This window comes from Polypterus senegalus, chromosome 2 (genome assembly GCF_016835505.1).
Source record: "Polypterus senegalus isolate Bchr_013 chromosome 2, ASM1683550v1, whole genome shotgun sequence".
NCBI lineage: Eukaryota > Metazoa > Chordata > Cladistia > Polypteriformes > Polypteridae > Polypterus > Polypterus senegalus.
In genome coordinates, this window is record NC_053155.1 from 74,647,990 (window position 1) to 74,663,577 (window position 15,588).

Sequence of the window (15,588 nt, forward strand, 5' to 3'; positions counted from 1 at the left end):
TTTGAGTGTGAGGCTCTTTACAATCTCCTCTTTAGATTGGTAAGGAAAAGGGGCAAGTCTTTCTGGCACAAGAAATTACATGCTGAGATTATACTGTATATTAGAAATAGTTTGGGCAGTTAAATAGACTTTTATTTTGCTAGAGGGAAATTTTTTTGCAACAAGAAAGCACAAAATATTGGTCATTATCGCATAAGACAACATATTACAACTTTTTTTATAATCAGCACACACACTCATATGATTTCTACAAATAAGAATAATGAACATTATCAAACTGACAACATTTTGGCTAATGTTGGATCTGCACCACAATTCAGCCACTCAATTTTATGTCTTGGTATAGAGGTCTGTCTTTCTGCGTCTCAGTCAAGTCTCTTCTTTAAGTCGGAAAGCTCTTTTTGCTGCTAAATGCCTAGCAAAATGGGACAGTGTCCTGTCTGTGCTATGGCTTTACCATGACAATATGAGATATTTTATTTATTTTTGTTCTCTTTTCTAATTGGACAGTAATGCTTAATACCAATTGTAAGCACATCATTGGAGTATCAAAGGATTCATTTACATGCACAATGTATGATACAATAATTTTATTATTGTGTTTTTTCTTGTAGAATTTACACAGAAAATGAACCCAATTTACCAAAGTTTTCCTCTGAATTTGAAGTTGCAAAATATGCTGTTCTGCTTAAGGTATGTTCTTTTTTTTAAACGGGTCCTGTAGCCACTAGGGGGCACTCCAGCTACCCAAACACCAGACACAGACAGGCTCGAACACAAGGCACAGCAAACGAGGATTTTATTTGTGTGAAACACTTATCTCAAGCATTTCCCACCACAGCCACAGTTACAAGGCACAGTGACAACAAAGCACTCTGTATCTCTATGTCTTCTCTTCCTCTACCTCCACCGCTCCTCACGCAAGCTTTGTCTCCTTCCTTCAAACTCTGACTGCTCAAGAAGTAGCAGGCTGCTTCTTATAAGTGATATCTGGAATTACTTCCAGTGTCCAAAAATCTTGACCTAGGAGCACTTCCAGGTAAGGTGGGAGCCCCATGAAGTAGGGCTTGTTTGTCCCTGCAGCAGCCTCTGGCATCATCCACAGAACCCAACAGGGGTGAGACAAAGAACTTCAGTTCCCATGATGCCCTGTGGGAATCTGGGGCACTGCTGTGAACCTGGTGGGGGCTGCCATCTAGCATTTTGTTGGAGACAATGCCCTATGCATGCTGTCTCCACCTGTCCTTCCGTGATGGGGGTGTTCTGGCCGAGCAAGGGTCCTGGCTGTCCCTTACAGTCTGTATTGTTGCCCACCATGCATTTGCTAGGAATATACATAATAATTATAGTCTGACATTTAATTGCCATATAAGGTACACTGTTTCTAGTTGTGTGTGTGTATGAGTGTTTCATGAATATGACTTTTGATAAATAAAATCTATTGTAGTTATATGCATATTCTACTTATGCTTTCCAAAGCACACCATGAATGCTGGAGGATATTTACTAATATAGTTTTTTTTTTCCTGAATTAACTAAATTGTACTTTTACTTGAGTAATTTTTTTAGAGTGTACTTTTTTGTTTTTACCTTTTCTTGACTAGTTTCAATTTCAGATAATTTTACTTAAGTGTATTTTTGTCTCAGTAAAATACTAAGTAGAATTTTTAGTATTCTTTGTACCTCACGTAATATTTAATCTCACTTTTCATCTTTTCTTTAAAATTATTCTTCATTTTTTCCTAGCATCCAATCTTCTCACTTTTTATAACTTAATTTTACTCTCTCTGTCTTTGCCAAAATGTCCTGTGTTTGTTTATCTTTGTTCTCCTCTTGAAAATATGCCCAATAAAGACTCAATAGCCAAAGTGAAGTGTTTCTAACTAACATTTTAATTTCAGGAATAAAGTTAAGTTTTAATGATTTTTTAAAAATGTTTTTATGAAGGTCTGTCTGTTCTTCTATACATGCTTTCTTAATACTGTATATCTGCAACCAAATTGCTAATTTCATCAATAATTTTTGTCGTAAATTCAGTAATTCATTAATTTTTCACATACTTTGACATCTGATCTGATTCAAAATATGCCTGTCACTAAATATGACATGCTTTCATAGTATGTTGTCTTATCGGTCAGCTAGTAGCTTAGTCCATTGCACCAGTTCTTTGATGTTTTCAGAAATAGTTTCATTAATATCATATTCTAAAAGGGCCAACAATATTGTAATTTCTTCTAATAAATCTTTAATTTTCTCTTTGAAATACATTTCATCAGCAGTAGTAAGCATTATTCTAATTGATTTTTGTGCTATTTCATTTACCTCCATCTCCCACAATGACATACTGAATTAGGCATGAGAAATCTACAGTAGACGTCTCACCAATCAAAACATAATATTTGCCAGAGCCCGTCCTCTCAAATTTGACAAGTAAAAGTGACAGTTTTATTTCAAACTATATTTCATGATTATGGGAGTTATTTTATGCAAAAAAGGCAATGAAAATTAAAATCATAAAATTAAAATGCAATCTGTCTTTTTCAATTTCATTTTCAAAAGTCTACACACAAGAATGCTGCAAAAATTAAAAACAGAATGAAATAACACCATTTGCAATTTCATTTTCAAAGCCTACACGCAAGAATGCTGCAAAAATGAAAAATAAAATGGAAGAACAGCATTTGCAATTTCATTTTCGTCCGGAACAGCAATGATGCTGCAAAATAAAACTCAAACAAGCACTGGTGCCACCTGCTGCTCATTGAATTTTCATTTTCCACTTCCATTTAATGTGAGTCAATGGGCTGGGCTTTGCACTTCCCGCAATTCTTTTCTCTTCGGCTGTAGCCACTTCGATCGATAGAATACTTCTCACTTCGATAGTGTTTATTTCTGTAACGCGAGCTTCACAGTGAAACCATTGCACAAAATCTGAAGACCACTCATAATCGTAGTTCTGAAGTTATCAATGTGCTATTTAATCACAATATTTAATATGACAAAAATGAGCATTTATTACATCATAATTTATATTTATTAATACTGATGTGGAAACGGGACACTTTGTATCTTTATTTTTTTGTAGTTTTATATAATAAACTAGCCAACCCGTGGCATAGCAAACACCGCATAATTATTTATTGATGACTGAACACTTCTTGAAAGACAGTTGTCCAAATGGGGTGGGTTTGAGGATGTAACTGTGAGTGAATGAAAAGATGGAACTCTGGAGAGAGCAACATACAATTGTCTGTGACTGAAAACTGGTTTTGGCAGATACAGGCATATCTTTTTGAAAGTTTGTCCCTGTGCCTTATTAATTGTCATTGCAAATGCCAATCTAACAGGAAATTATCTGCGTGTAAAAGGCAAATTTGAATCTGATGGGGTCAGGGATATCTGGGGAATAAGGACAGTTTGTGAGGTAGCAGCTATGATAGCCTTACACTCCAGTACATTGCGGTGAATGCTGGTAACAGAAAGTCTAGTGTCATTACAGAGACCTTTTGCTGGCAGGAGGTTTCTGAGAAGCATGATGACTGAACCAATTTTAATTTTGAGTTTATTCAGAGGCATGCCAGTGGGAGTAAGACTATTAAGAAATTCTTCGGGGAATAAAAGTTGATCTGCAGGATTGTCTGTGATGATGGAGTCAACGCTGGTGAATGTCACTTCGTCGGTAAGGATAAGTTTCAGCACTTGTTCATTAAGGTGTAGCGAGTCTTCATTGGTGATGCTTAATATAGCTCGCGTGCTGAGTTGTTCCAGAGTGACAGTTGAGAAGTCGATGTCGCCATATAGTTGTTGAACGGGATCAGAAATAAAAGGAAAACAATCTGAAGGCAATGTCACAGGTATTCTGTTTTTCCTGTCTCCAACATTGAGGAGCCATTTTGCGAAATGTTTTTCTTCAGGAAGAGCTCTCATATTTGTCGTAACTCTACAGCTTCGGGATCTGTCTTGTTGAGTTCAAACCATGCTAAGAGCATAGTGTTTTTGTTGGCTTGTCTTTGTGGCGCTTGTTCCTCGTGACCCTCATGAAAGAAGATGACTTGTTGTTCTGGCAAATGAACTGGTAATCATGTAATAACGTGAGATTTTTCTGAAAGACTGTACTCGTTCAAACGCCACATAGCTCAGGAGCACTAACATACCTACCATCAAGGAAAGTCTGTATTTCGTCATGTTGGAAAACACCATCGGCTGGCTCCATGTGAAGTGCAATGGATGCAGCGTTGTGTCCTTTGTAGACTTATATAGATACTTGATACATTGAATGGACACGCAAACTTCCACGTTAATATGACCATTGAATTTCTAAAAAAGCCAGGGATTGTAAGGAACTATCCAATGGTTGTCGATATCGTATTACCCAACAATGGCAGTTCTCCCCTGTCTTCGGCGGTATATGGGGTATCCTTGTGTGTTTTCTTGAGTCTCTGCATTGAAGTCCTTTGGGAAATTTTTGGTACACGTGCTGTCTTTCATGCAAGGTGAGTTTGCGTTGAGCATTCCACACGGACCATGTACCATGCATTTAGTGACAATTTGGAAAAGTCTGTCCGGATTTGGAAGCTCAGCGCAGACAAATTTGTCTATATCATCCTTGGTCCTTATTTTGGATTGTGAGTCAAGTGTAAGTAACATATGGCAATGAGACAATCCTCGTTTTTGGAATTCAATGACGAAGATGTAAGCGAGAACATTGCCGAAAACATTCTTCTCTAGAATATCTGTTAGGAAATCTCGTAGTTTGATATGAAAGACGCGAGCAACGATGTCAGGTCTGTGTTCTGTTTGCCCATGATGGGAAATGGCGTTAGAGATTTCTGGCCAAGCAGGATTGCAGGTGAAGGTTAGGAATAAGTCAGGCTTGCCACACTTGCGGACAATTACCATCGCATCTTTGTAGTTCTGTTGCATGTACCTTGGACTGCCTTGAAAGGCAGAGGGAACAATGATCAATTGTCCAGGGCGGAAGTTATGGTGTTGTGCTTTTGCAGCGATAGCATCCAGCAGTCCCCTGTATTGCTCTACCCGCAAATCTTGTTGATGGGACTGTAGGTAATTTAAACGCGCGCTTTCTGTTCTGACATATGCGTCAACGACATATTGCTGGAAGAGTTTGCCACTGGAATGCAAGACGCTAAATGAAGATCTCATGGCAAGCCTGTAAGCATAAAATTGGAGCTGCGTGACTCTTGTTCTTTTCTCGGTTCGCTTTTCTTCAACATGGGTCAATTGTATGTGCCAGCCTAGATCTCCGTAAGGGAATAGCAGTGGATAAACCATGGGGTCACAGTTCATATTGAGTACAGAGATACTCTTGCAAGCATTTCCCCTTGGGTATATGCAAATGTCGCGTTGTGCAGGAGGTTCCCCGTCTTCACCTACAAAGATAGCTGCAACAACAGTTTGACAGGATGGGGCGTTATACCTTCTCATATCTTGAGTTGGATTTTCTATGAATACCATTCGTACAGCAGCAACAGGGTTACTGTGAGTGATAATGTCACGCATTTGCATGTAAGACTTAGCAAAGGGAATTACCTGTCGTATCATGTGGTCTAGTTGTAGCAACATTCCTTTTGCAAACATTGAGTGGTAGCCTCAGCTGAATCGAAGATATATAGCTGACCGTATTGTGGTGACGTGTTAGGATTGGTATATAAAGGAGAGACCTGGTGATAAATTTGACTGTGGAGTCTGAAAGCATACGGTCCGTGGCCAGATGGCTGAGCGATGTGTGCACCCATTGAAGCTAAAGCAGTGTTGTATTCCCCGATATGATCACAGTAATTCCGTGACAGCGAGTTCTTGCTAGTCAAGAGGTTTTGTAATAAAAGAGGAGGTTGGGATAGCGGTGGCAAAGTGAGTGTGTATTTTGTGTGCACATACCGACATTGTCAATAGATGGTACCAGAACGTCAGCAGGTGTGTTTGTGAGAGGCAAGAGAACTTCATAATGCCCATGATCCAAACAAGCGCTAAAGAGCAGGGCTATGGAGAGACGTTGGCTCTGATTGTACACTCGAGGAGAGGCATGAGGACATTCTCGGAAGTGAATGGTGATAGTAGCTGCAAGTATTTGGCACATTGCCACAATTTCTGCATCACCAGCATAAACCAGTTTTACACTTCCTCCTCATGTCCCATACCCTTGTAGTTGATTGGCAACCCAATCTGACTCTTTATTGTTAGAACTTTTCAAAATAAGGTTCACGAAAGTCTCGGTACACTTACAAATCGGTTTACAACCAAAAAGTTCGCCAAACTTTTGCCTCGGTTCACGACTATACAGGCCAATTAATTAGCAGGATTTTAATGAGTAGGTACTTTCTATTGCCTCCTTGTTAAATTCAGTTTAAACATTTTGCTTTGTGAGCTCAATATTATCACAAAAGCTTTATTTAAGCAAATCATTGCTTATTTTTACAATACAAAAGTACGGAAAGGTATACCTGTTCTTCTGAGGGATTTGATATAAAGCATTGAATGCTTAGAAATGTTTCTTTCCAACTGAAGTTCTTCTTGGACCTTTTGATATACAATTTTCAAAGTTCATTTATTTTCTTTTTTTAATTATTGCACCTTAAAACAATTGCATTACCCCTCATTTTAGTGAAGGTTTCCAAAATCTTAGATGTCCTCTTCCTTAGTAGTATTTAACTTGTTTTTCTTTTCTGAATATGCTAGTCAAGAATATCTGCACTCTCCGAATCTTAAACATGCAAAATACCTTAATTCTTACTATATTTATTTTCAGGGGTGGCACGGTGGCGCAGTGGTAGCGCTGCTGCCTCGCAGTTAGGAGACCTGGGTTTGCTTCCCAGGTCCTCCCTGCGTGGAGTTTGCATGTTCTCCTCGTGTCTGCGTGGGTTTCCTCTAGGCGCTCCGGTTTCCTCCCACAGTCCAAAGACATGCAGGTTAGGTGGATTGGCGATTCTAAATTGGCCATAGTGTGTGCTTGGTGTGTTTGTGTGTGTATCCTGCGGTGGGTTGGCACCCTGCCCGGGATTGGTTCCTGCCTTGTGCCCTTTGTTGGCTGGGATTGGCTCCAGCAGACCCCTGTGACCCTGTGTTCAGATTCAGCGGGTTGGAAAATGGATGGATGGATGGATGGATATTTGTTTTCATCTTTTTGTTAACTTGAGTTATTAAATGTAATATCAAACTTATTTTTTCATATATATTAAGTTTTTTTTTACAAAGTGGCGAGTTCATCGGCAAGCTTCCATTTACCTTTTTTGCTATTAGTACAGTTGTTGTGTGGTTGACACATTGCATATACTCACATTTGTTGTTCCTAAATGTTGGTAAATTGTTGCACCATTTCTGGAGTGCTATAAGAAAGCTGTTTTATTTACATCCAACATTTTTCCTTAACTTCTGTTTTGTTTTATATCCTGGTGAGGTAGACGACTGGAAGTGAAATATCGCTTGCTGTAATAGAAGTTCAGTGCGCAACAGAAACTCAATGGTGTCCTTTCCGTGTAACTTGCTATAGTGGAGAACTTCAAAATGAACAGGTAAGTTGCAAATACATGTTCATCCTTCAGTATTGTAATTAGTGTTAATTAAATAAAATGACTGCAGTCTGTCATTTTTATTTGTGCCTTGTTGTTTAATATACACTGATTTATTTACATACTGTTTTGGCTGATTTGAATTCATTTCGTGTTAAGTGTTGTATTACTGTCTGGGATCTTGGGCTCAATAGATTCTTTATTAGTTGATCTTCATTCACACCCCCTAACCTGAAAACACACACTCACATGCACAGTCTACTGCTCCTCTAGGTAGGGATTCACTAGCATATGTGGTGTGGCAGAAAAGTAATGAGACTGGCAACACTGCAAGCGATCTGGCAACGCTGCGCTGTTGTCCTTGATAGAGCACGTGTATCAGTACCCTCCCATAGCTCAGTGCGAGTTTCAACTCCTTACGTTAACTACGTGATTTTTGTCACTGCTATTAGCGAAGTTGTGTTTTTGGTTGTGCGTCACGCAAAAGGGAACAGCGGAATTTGGAGCAACGTTGTGCCATTAAATTTTGTGTTAAGCTTGGAGAATTTTTATAAAGACGTCCTTGAAAGGCTCAGAAAAAGGGTCATTCGCGTGAGACCAGACATTGCAGACAAATGGATGCTCCATCATGACAACACCCCATGTCACACTGCCCTCTCCATAACAGAATTTTTTACCTCAAAAGGCATTCCTGTGGTCCCCCAGCCCCCTTATTCACCTGACCTCAGTCCGTGTGACTTTTTCCTTTTTCCTAAACTGAAAAATGTCCTCAAAGGACGTCATTTCGGGACTTTAGAAAACATCCAAAAGAGTGTAACGGACATACTGAAGACCATACCGGTTGAAGACTTCCAGCGCTGCTACCAACAGTGGGAACAACGTCTCCATCGGTGTGTAGCTGCCCAAGGGAACTACTTTGAAGGGGATAACATTGATGTTTGAAAAAAATAAAAACTTTGGTAAATAAAAAATCAGTCTCATTACTTTTCTGCCACACCTCGTATGCTAGAGCAGTCCGAATGGGCACCCTCAAGACAATGGAGGCTAGTGTTTTCACATACTGTCACATGCCATTGACATATTACACTTTTTCATGCTGCTTGTTGTTAGAGGTGTCTGTCCACAGCCTTCTAAGTAACAATCTACCCAAACCAGGTGCCCTATATTAATTTTATTTCCCCAATTTCCCCAGATCAGATCAACCAAGTTATAGGAGTTTAATGCAAAGCAATATTTATTAGCAAATAAAATAAGTAATAGCAACAAAACATAAAAGCAGAGTCTTGATATAAAGCTGTAATAAAAATACACTGTCAAAAACATTCATACCCATTCAATATAAAATTACACTGTCATAAAAAATATGAAAGCTGAAGAGTTCTGCCCATAAAGGATGCTACTCTGCCTGCTAGAAGTCAAGTTGGTGGATTGACAGCAAGGCTTACATACTACATCATTCATCCTTTATGTCGGATGGCCTACATGGGGTTCTGGTCCCCATGATGTTAACCATAGAAAATTGGCTAAGCATTTTAATGATGGATAGCTTGGACTAGATACCTTATTTATGAAAATATGTGCAAAACACCTTATGTTTTCAAAGGTGTCTGTACTTTATTCTTTACTTTATTTGGACTCATCCAACCTTTGAGTTATAAATTGACCAATTTTTCTAACCTAGGATGACAATGTGATGTATGAGTCCAAACATATTTGATTAAGCAGGCTTAAAAACAGAGCGATACATATGTATGTATCTAACTGTAATCAAGGTCCCATTGCCATTGAGTGTAATACAAACTTGCTACTGAAGCTTATCTGAGACACTTGCAGCAAAAAGCTATTAATTTTAACATTATGCAAAATGTCTGCCGTCACAAAATGGTCACCTTTTTCCCTCCAGCACACAGATAGTGGCCTAAGAAACTAAATTTATCTGAATTGATCTTTTTTTTTTTTTTTTTAAATTATGATTATTGGTTTTAATGATGCTTGAGAGACTGCACAAGGAGTCTGAGTGTCTCGGCTTGCAGGTGCCCTGGATAAAAGCCAAGATCCAGGCCTTAAATGACCTCTTGGGCATAGCCATCCGGAGAGCGTGTCAACTGTGTAAAGATGTTTACTTACCTCTGCAGCAACATTCATGTCTCTGGTGACACTTCCTATTATGTCAGTAGACTGATTGGGAGAGCATAGGGGGGGCGTAGGTTGCTGTAAAGGGGTCTCTGGCACTCCCAATATCTTTATAAAAGGACAAAGGTCCAAGTTTTTAGGGTCCTTGTGTTTCCTGTTTTGCTATATGATTGTTAGACATGGACGCTATCCAGTGACCTGAGATGAAGACTGGACTCCTTCAGTACTCTGACTCTTCAAAAGAATCCTTGGGTACTGCTGGTTTGACTTTGTGTTCAATGAGCGGTTGCTCACAGAGTCCCGAATGACGCACATTACCTGCATTGTGAGGGGGTGTCAATTGCAGCACTATGGCCATGTGGTGCGATTCTCCAAGGGTGATCCAGCTTGCAGGATCCGCATTGCTGAGTACCCAATTGGATGGACCAGGCTAAGGGGACGCCCACGTAACACCTAGCTGCAGCACATAGATGGTCATTTCTGGTGGGTGAGACTGGACCGTGTGTCTACCTGGGGCGTTGCCAGCCTGGATCCTGGGATGTTTTGTTGTGTGTTGGGTGCAGCAATGCTCAGCACAAGTGCATGCTCGCCTACCTCACCTGACCTGTTTTAATAAATGATATAAATGTGTTATGAGAGGTGACATTCCACGTCCCAAGAGCCAGCTTCTGTAGACGAGGATCGGACCGCCAAGGTCCCCGCCTTCAGCCAACACCCAACTCACTCTGCACCCGACCTCCTTGGCCCCTCCCATAGGTGGTGAGCCCATGGGAAGGTGGACCCATGTTACCTCTTCGGGCTGTGCCTGGCCGAACCCCATGGGTGTCTCAGGAGGGGGAAGCAGTGCAGTGTCAACACCGTATATGGTGCTCACCTCGACTCGGGACATTGTGGGTCGGTGGGGGGAGTACTTCGGGTGGATGAGATACGCTCGGAGTTCCTTAAGGCTCTGGATGTTGTAGGACTGTCTTGGTTGACATGTCTCTACAATATCGCATGGACAGTGCCTCTGGATTAGCAGACCGGGGTGGTGGTCCCCCTCTTTAAAAAGGGGGACCGGAGGGTGTGTTCCAACTACAGAGGGATCACACTCCTCAGCCTCCCAGGGAAAGTCTGTTCGGGGGTTCTGGAGAGAAGGGTCCGTCGGATAGTCGAACCTCGGATTCAGGAGGAACAGTGTGGTTTTCGTCCTGGTCGCGGAACAGTGGACCAGCTCTACACCCTTAGCAGAATCCAGGAGGGTGCATGGGAGTTTGCCCAACCAGTCTACATGTGTTTTGTGGACTTGGAAAAGGCGTTCGACTGTGTCCCTCGGGGAATCCTGTGGGGGTGCTCCAGGAGTATGGGGTACCAGACCCCCTGATAAGGGCTGTTCGGTCCCTGTACAACCAGTGTCAGAGCTTGGTCTGCATTGCCGGCAGTAAGTCGAGCCCGTTTCCAGTGAGAGTTGGACTCCGCCAGGGCTGCCCTTTGTCACCGATTCTGTTCATAACTTTTATGGACAGAATTTCTAGACGCAGCCAGTTGAAGGGGTCTGGTTTGGTGGACTCAGGGTTGGGTCACTGCTTTTTGCAGATGATGTCCTGTTTGCTTCATCAGACCGTGATCTTCAGCTCTCTCTGGAGCGGTTCGCAGCTGAGTGTGAAGCGGCTGGGATGAGAATCAGCACCTCCAAATCCGAGACCATGGTCCTCAGCCGGAAAAGGATGGAGTGCCCTCTCAGGGTTGAGGGTGAGATCCTGCCCCAAGTGGAGTTCAAGTATCTCGGGGTCTTGTTCACGAGTGAGGGAAGAATGGACCGCGAGATTGACAGGCGGATCGGTGCGGCATCTGCAGTGATGCGGGCTCTGCATCGGTCTGTCGTGGTGAAAAAGGAACTGAGCCGTAAGGCAAAGCTCTCAATTTACCAGTCGATCTACGTTCCTACCCTCACCTATGGTCATGAGCTATGTGTAGTGACCAAATGAACGAGATCGCGAATACAAGCGGCTGAAATGAGTTTCCTCCGCAGGGTGTGTGGGCTTTCCCTTAAAGATAGGGTGAGAAGCTCAGTCATCCCGGAGGGGCTCAGAGTAGAGCCGCTGCTCCTCCGCATTGAGAGGAGTCAGATGAGGTGGCTCGGGCATCTGATCAGGATGCCTCCTGGACGCCTCCCTGGCGAGGTGTTCCGGGCACGTCCAACCGGGAGGAGGCCCCGGGGAAGACCCAGGACACGCTGGAGGGACTATGTCTCTCGGCTGACCTGGGAACGCCTTGGGATTCTCCCGGAAGAGCTGAAAGAAGTGGCCGGGGAGAGGGAAGTCTGGGCCTCTCTGCTTAAGCTGCTACCACCGCCACCTGACCCCGGATAAACGGAAGAGGATGGATGGATGAATGTGTTATGATGCAACATTTCAAAAATGACATCAGCAGTGAGCACTCATTGGTGAGTTTAATAAATGGTTTATACTGTAGTTCCATCAAATGAATATTACTCATCTGTTACACTTTTTTCCAACAGGTCAAGAGGAAGAAGAAAGAGCTGATTTTTTCTTCCACTTCAGAAGTAGCTTTGAGATCATTTGGATTCTTCATGAAGAATCTTCAAAAAGATGGATTTGTTTTGCAGAAAAAGCTACCAGCTGCTGTGAAATTATTGGCTTCTGAGAAACTGCAAAAGGTTGGAAAATATGCCAGTATTTACAGCTGTCTGAATATGTTGAGACCCTTATTCACACTCTAAAAAACTGCCAATAAACAATTCTATAGTATCACAAATAAACACCTAACTTCACCTGGGACCTGGGCCAAAAGAAAATGTACAGTATATTAAAAACAATTCAGCAAACACATCAAACATTCTTACAGTCAGGTAATCCTTAGTGAAACCGTACTGTGTAAGCACCTCTCTGTCTTACTATATTTCTTCTTCATTTCTTTCAAAATGTTGTAATGAAATCTGTATCATTTGAAGAACCAGGAACAGGGAGAGTCAGTTCAGAACTTGGAGCTCTTCCAAGAAAAATGTCTTAATTTTAATTTCAGTTTCTGTTAGTACAGTATGAAAGCGTGCTTGGTCAGAAACATCAGCTATAGGATATGAATGTTTGAGATCATTTTCTGTGTTTCCAGTAAAAAAGGACCCTGCACCAATCAAATTAAAGACAGTAGTAGTTTTTGGACACATGAGATTAATGTCAGGGTGCAAAATATGGGTTAACCCATTTTAAATAGCTCATTACCTAGTGCTGGGTTTGTGAGAAGGTGTTCTTGTAGCTGGTGATCAGCTATTCACAGGAAGGACAGGAAGGAATCTATCTACTGTTGCTTTACTGCCTGGGCAGGGCTACGTTTGTTAGCTAACAGCAGCACATCGAGCAAGGAAGGTGAATATGTCCTTTGATTAGCCTTGTGAGGATTCAAGAAAGAGGGCTGAAGCTTTCATGTTAAATATATACATAGAAGTTTCATACAGACGTTGTTGTTTGTCTTGGTCTCAGTGATGCTGAAGAGTATGAAAAAGGTTGCTGGAACCAGGATACCAACAGTCTTCACATTGTAGGGGTACAGCATGAGGCTAACCCTTCCTTGTTCCTAGCTCTTCATTTTTGTTCTAGAGGCATTTCCTGTAGCCCATAACAACAGGAAGGTGATGCATTTGGACTCATTACTCTGTCAGAGTATGGTGTTGTTATTTATCATTGTTCAGTAGTCAAGCCAGCTACTGAGTTGAACTCCTATTCAGTGTGTACCTCAGTCATCCCAGTGTTCACTACATTATGCTCAAATACAAAATCTGAAAAAGGTAATTGTTTAATTACCTTTTAATTTTATTTTGCTTTACCCTTTAAATACAATTGCTCTGCCTTCCTTAATAACTTGAGCTGTAGCATTGGTCTGTGGCAAGTTGTAAAACTGGTTTACTAAAAATAAGTATCCTAATCCGCATGATGAGATAGCCACACAGCGTCCAAGTCCTTAAGTCTCATGAAAAGTGCTATTCTTTGTGATGTTGGAAAGAAGCAGACAGTGGTGTGGCTTTGGTTAGCAGATTGAATATCCACATATGATGTAATTCATCCACTTGATGTGCATATCCTAGCTGATAGCAGTCTTCATAGCTAATTTGTCGTATATTCCATAGTAACGTGCAACATCTAATATGTGACCTACATTTTTTCAAAAATCACCTTGCTGTTGTTTGTTTTCATTTCATATAACACATGGTTAAAAATACTCAAAATGACACAGGTTTAATTTTCAGTCACTATTGGGAATAAAATCCTAGTACCCAGTGGTAACCACTACATTAACATACTGTCCAAATTTACATTGGTTGCATTGTTTATTAAGTATTTTGTGTTTTTGTATTATGTTAATTTACGTAGTTTATTTAGATGTCTGCCATGTTTCCCTTATTTAAAGCAGGAGCTATAGCCACCTGACCATACAGCTGGGGAACTGCCCCACCTAGTAATTAAAGAGTAGTTCCATTGAAACTGGAGCTTAGACATTGTCTTTTGGTTTAGAGATTCTTGGTTTTGTTCAAATTTAGGTTTTGCTTTTTTGTTCTCGTCTAACTTTTTTGTGCAATTTTAAGTTTATATTGTATGTTTGTTTCACTGTCCTTTGGAACCAGGGGTTTTCCCCTGAGTGTGCAGTGCAGTGTTTTTCTGTTAATCGTGCTGTATGAAAGAGAAGATTTTCATGGTGACAAATGATCTTAAGGGAGGAATTTGTAGCCTTTCTTGCCAGATACAATTCATGTTCATGTGTAAGGTGAGAATAAAAAAATGTTTTTAAAAGATACTGAATGAAATGAGAATTGCACTGTCTGACTTGTCACACTGTTTCCGAATGTTACTGAACCGTACTCGGGCTCACCTCTTCCAAGTGGACCAGGGAAAGCTACAGTTGGCCCGGCACAGAGCAATTACACTAGTTGAACAAACTAGACTGTCGGGTTACATGCGGGCAAACGTGCCAGTGTGAGTACATCCCTAAGTTTAGGGTGACACTGCCTGGGGTGAAACCTGTGTAGATTACAAGTCTGGCTTTTTTTTGTCTTATTTTGAGGCCTGCACTCATTTGTGAAATTTATATAGGACAGTGATAACAACATATCGGAAACAAGACCTACTGAATGGTTTATACATGACACTGAGGAGGGATGTGCATTGCTTCTTTAATTTAAATGGCCCTCGTTTCTTTTTGTATTTCCACCCTTTGCATATATTTAAAGGCTACAGCCAAGACATCTTTGAAGCAAAAGTATATCAGACAGTTATTATACTGCATGGTCATATTTTGATTAGTCTTTTTCTTTTTAGATTCATTATAATTATCATATTTTCCTTTTTACCATTTCACTTGGCAGGTGCTACTTGAAGAAGCCTTGAGCAGCAGTATTATCTCTCAAGAAGTAGGAGTTTTTGTTGAATTGATTTGGACAGCAGCACATGGATGCCTTAATGAAGTGCTTTCTTGTCCCATCAACAGTATCAGCCCAAATGATGTAAGTTTGCTATGTACAAATCAAAATCCAACATTGACATACAACCTGTGTAAATGTTATGTTGTTTGTTTTCAGTATAGAACTGATTTAATAAATTATATAAATTATTAGCCTGACTTTCTCTTTTTGTATATTGTTAGTAAAAACAGATTGTAAATGCTATTATTAAAGAGATCTTTATTAACGTATACATTTTGAGATAATGAAAGGATTGCCAATACACATACTGACTTTAGAATTTGTGCTTTTTGACATACTTATTAGTACCTTATATTTGCAGCTACATTACAGCTAGGCACTATGCAAGTGTGAAATAGCAAAAAAATAAATAGATAAGCAGCGTAATTATTTGTTAACAGCTTGCTGATTTGGTGGCCTTCACCTAAAGTGATGTTACCAACCCCCAGCACACCACAGAGTAAAAAAATCACAGTT

General features: G+C 40.7%; 1 protein-coding gene across 1 annotated transcript in view; it reads left to right on the forward strand.

The window, feature by feature from the left end:
- Positions 1-15,588, forward strand: part of parp4 (poly (ADP-ribose) polymerase family, member 4) — a 130,631-nt gene that overhangs the window by 21,217 nt on the left and 93,826 nt on the right. The window contains exons 5-8 of the mRNA XM_039743988.1: positions 615-693; positions 7,419-7,529; positions 12,160-12,318; positions 15,016-15,153. Of these exons, the coding sequence (XP_039599922.1) occupies positions 615-693; positions 7,419-7,529; positions 12,160-12,318; positions 15,016-15,153 (487 nt within the window). The remainder of the gene's footprint in view (positions 1-614; positions 694-7,418; positions 7,530-12,159; positions 12,319-15,015; positions 15,154-15,588) is intronic.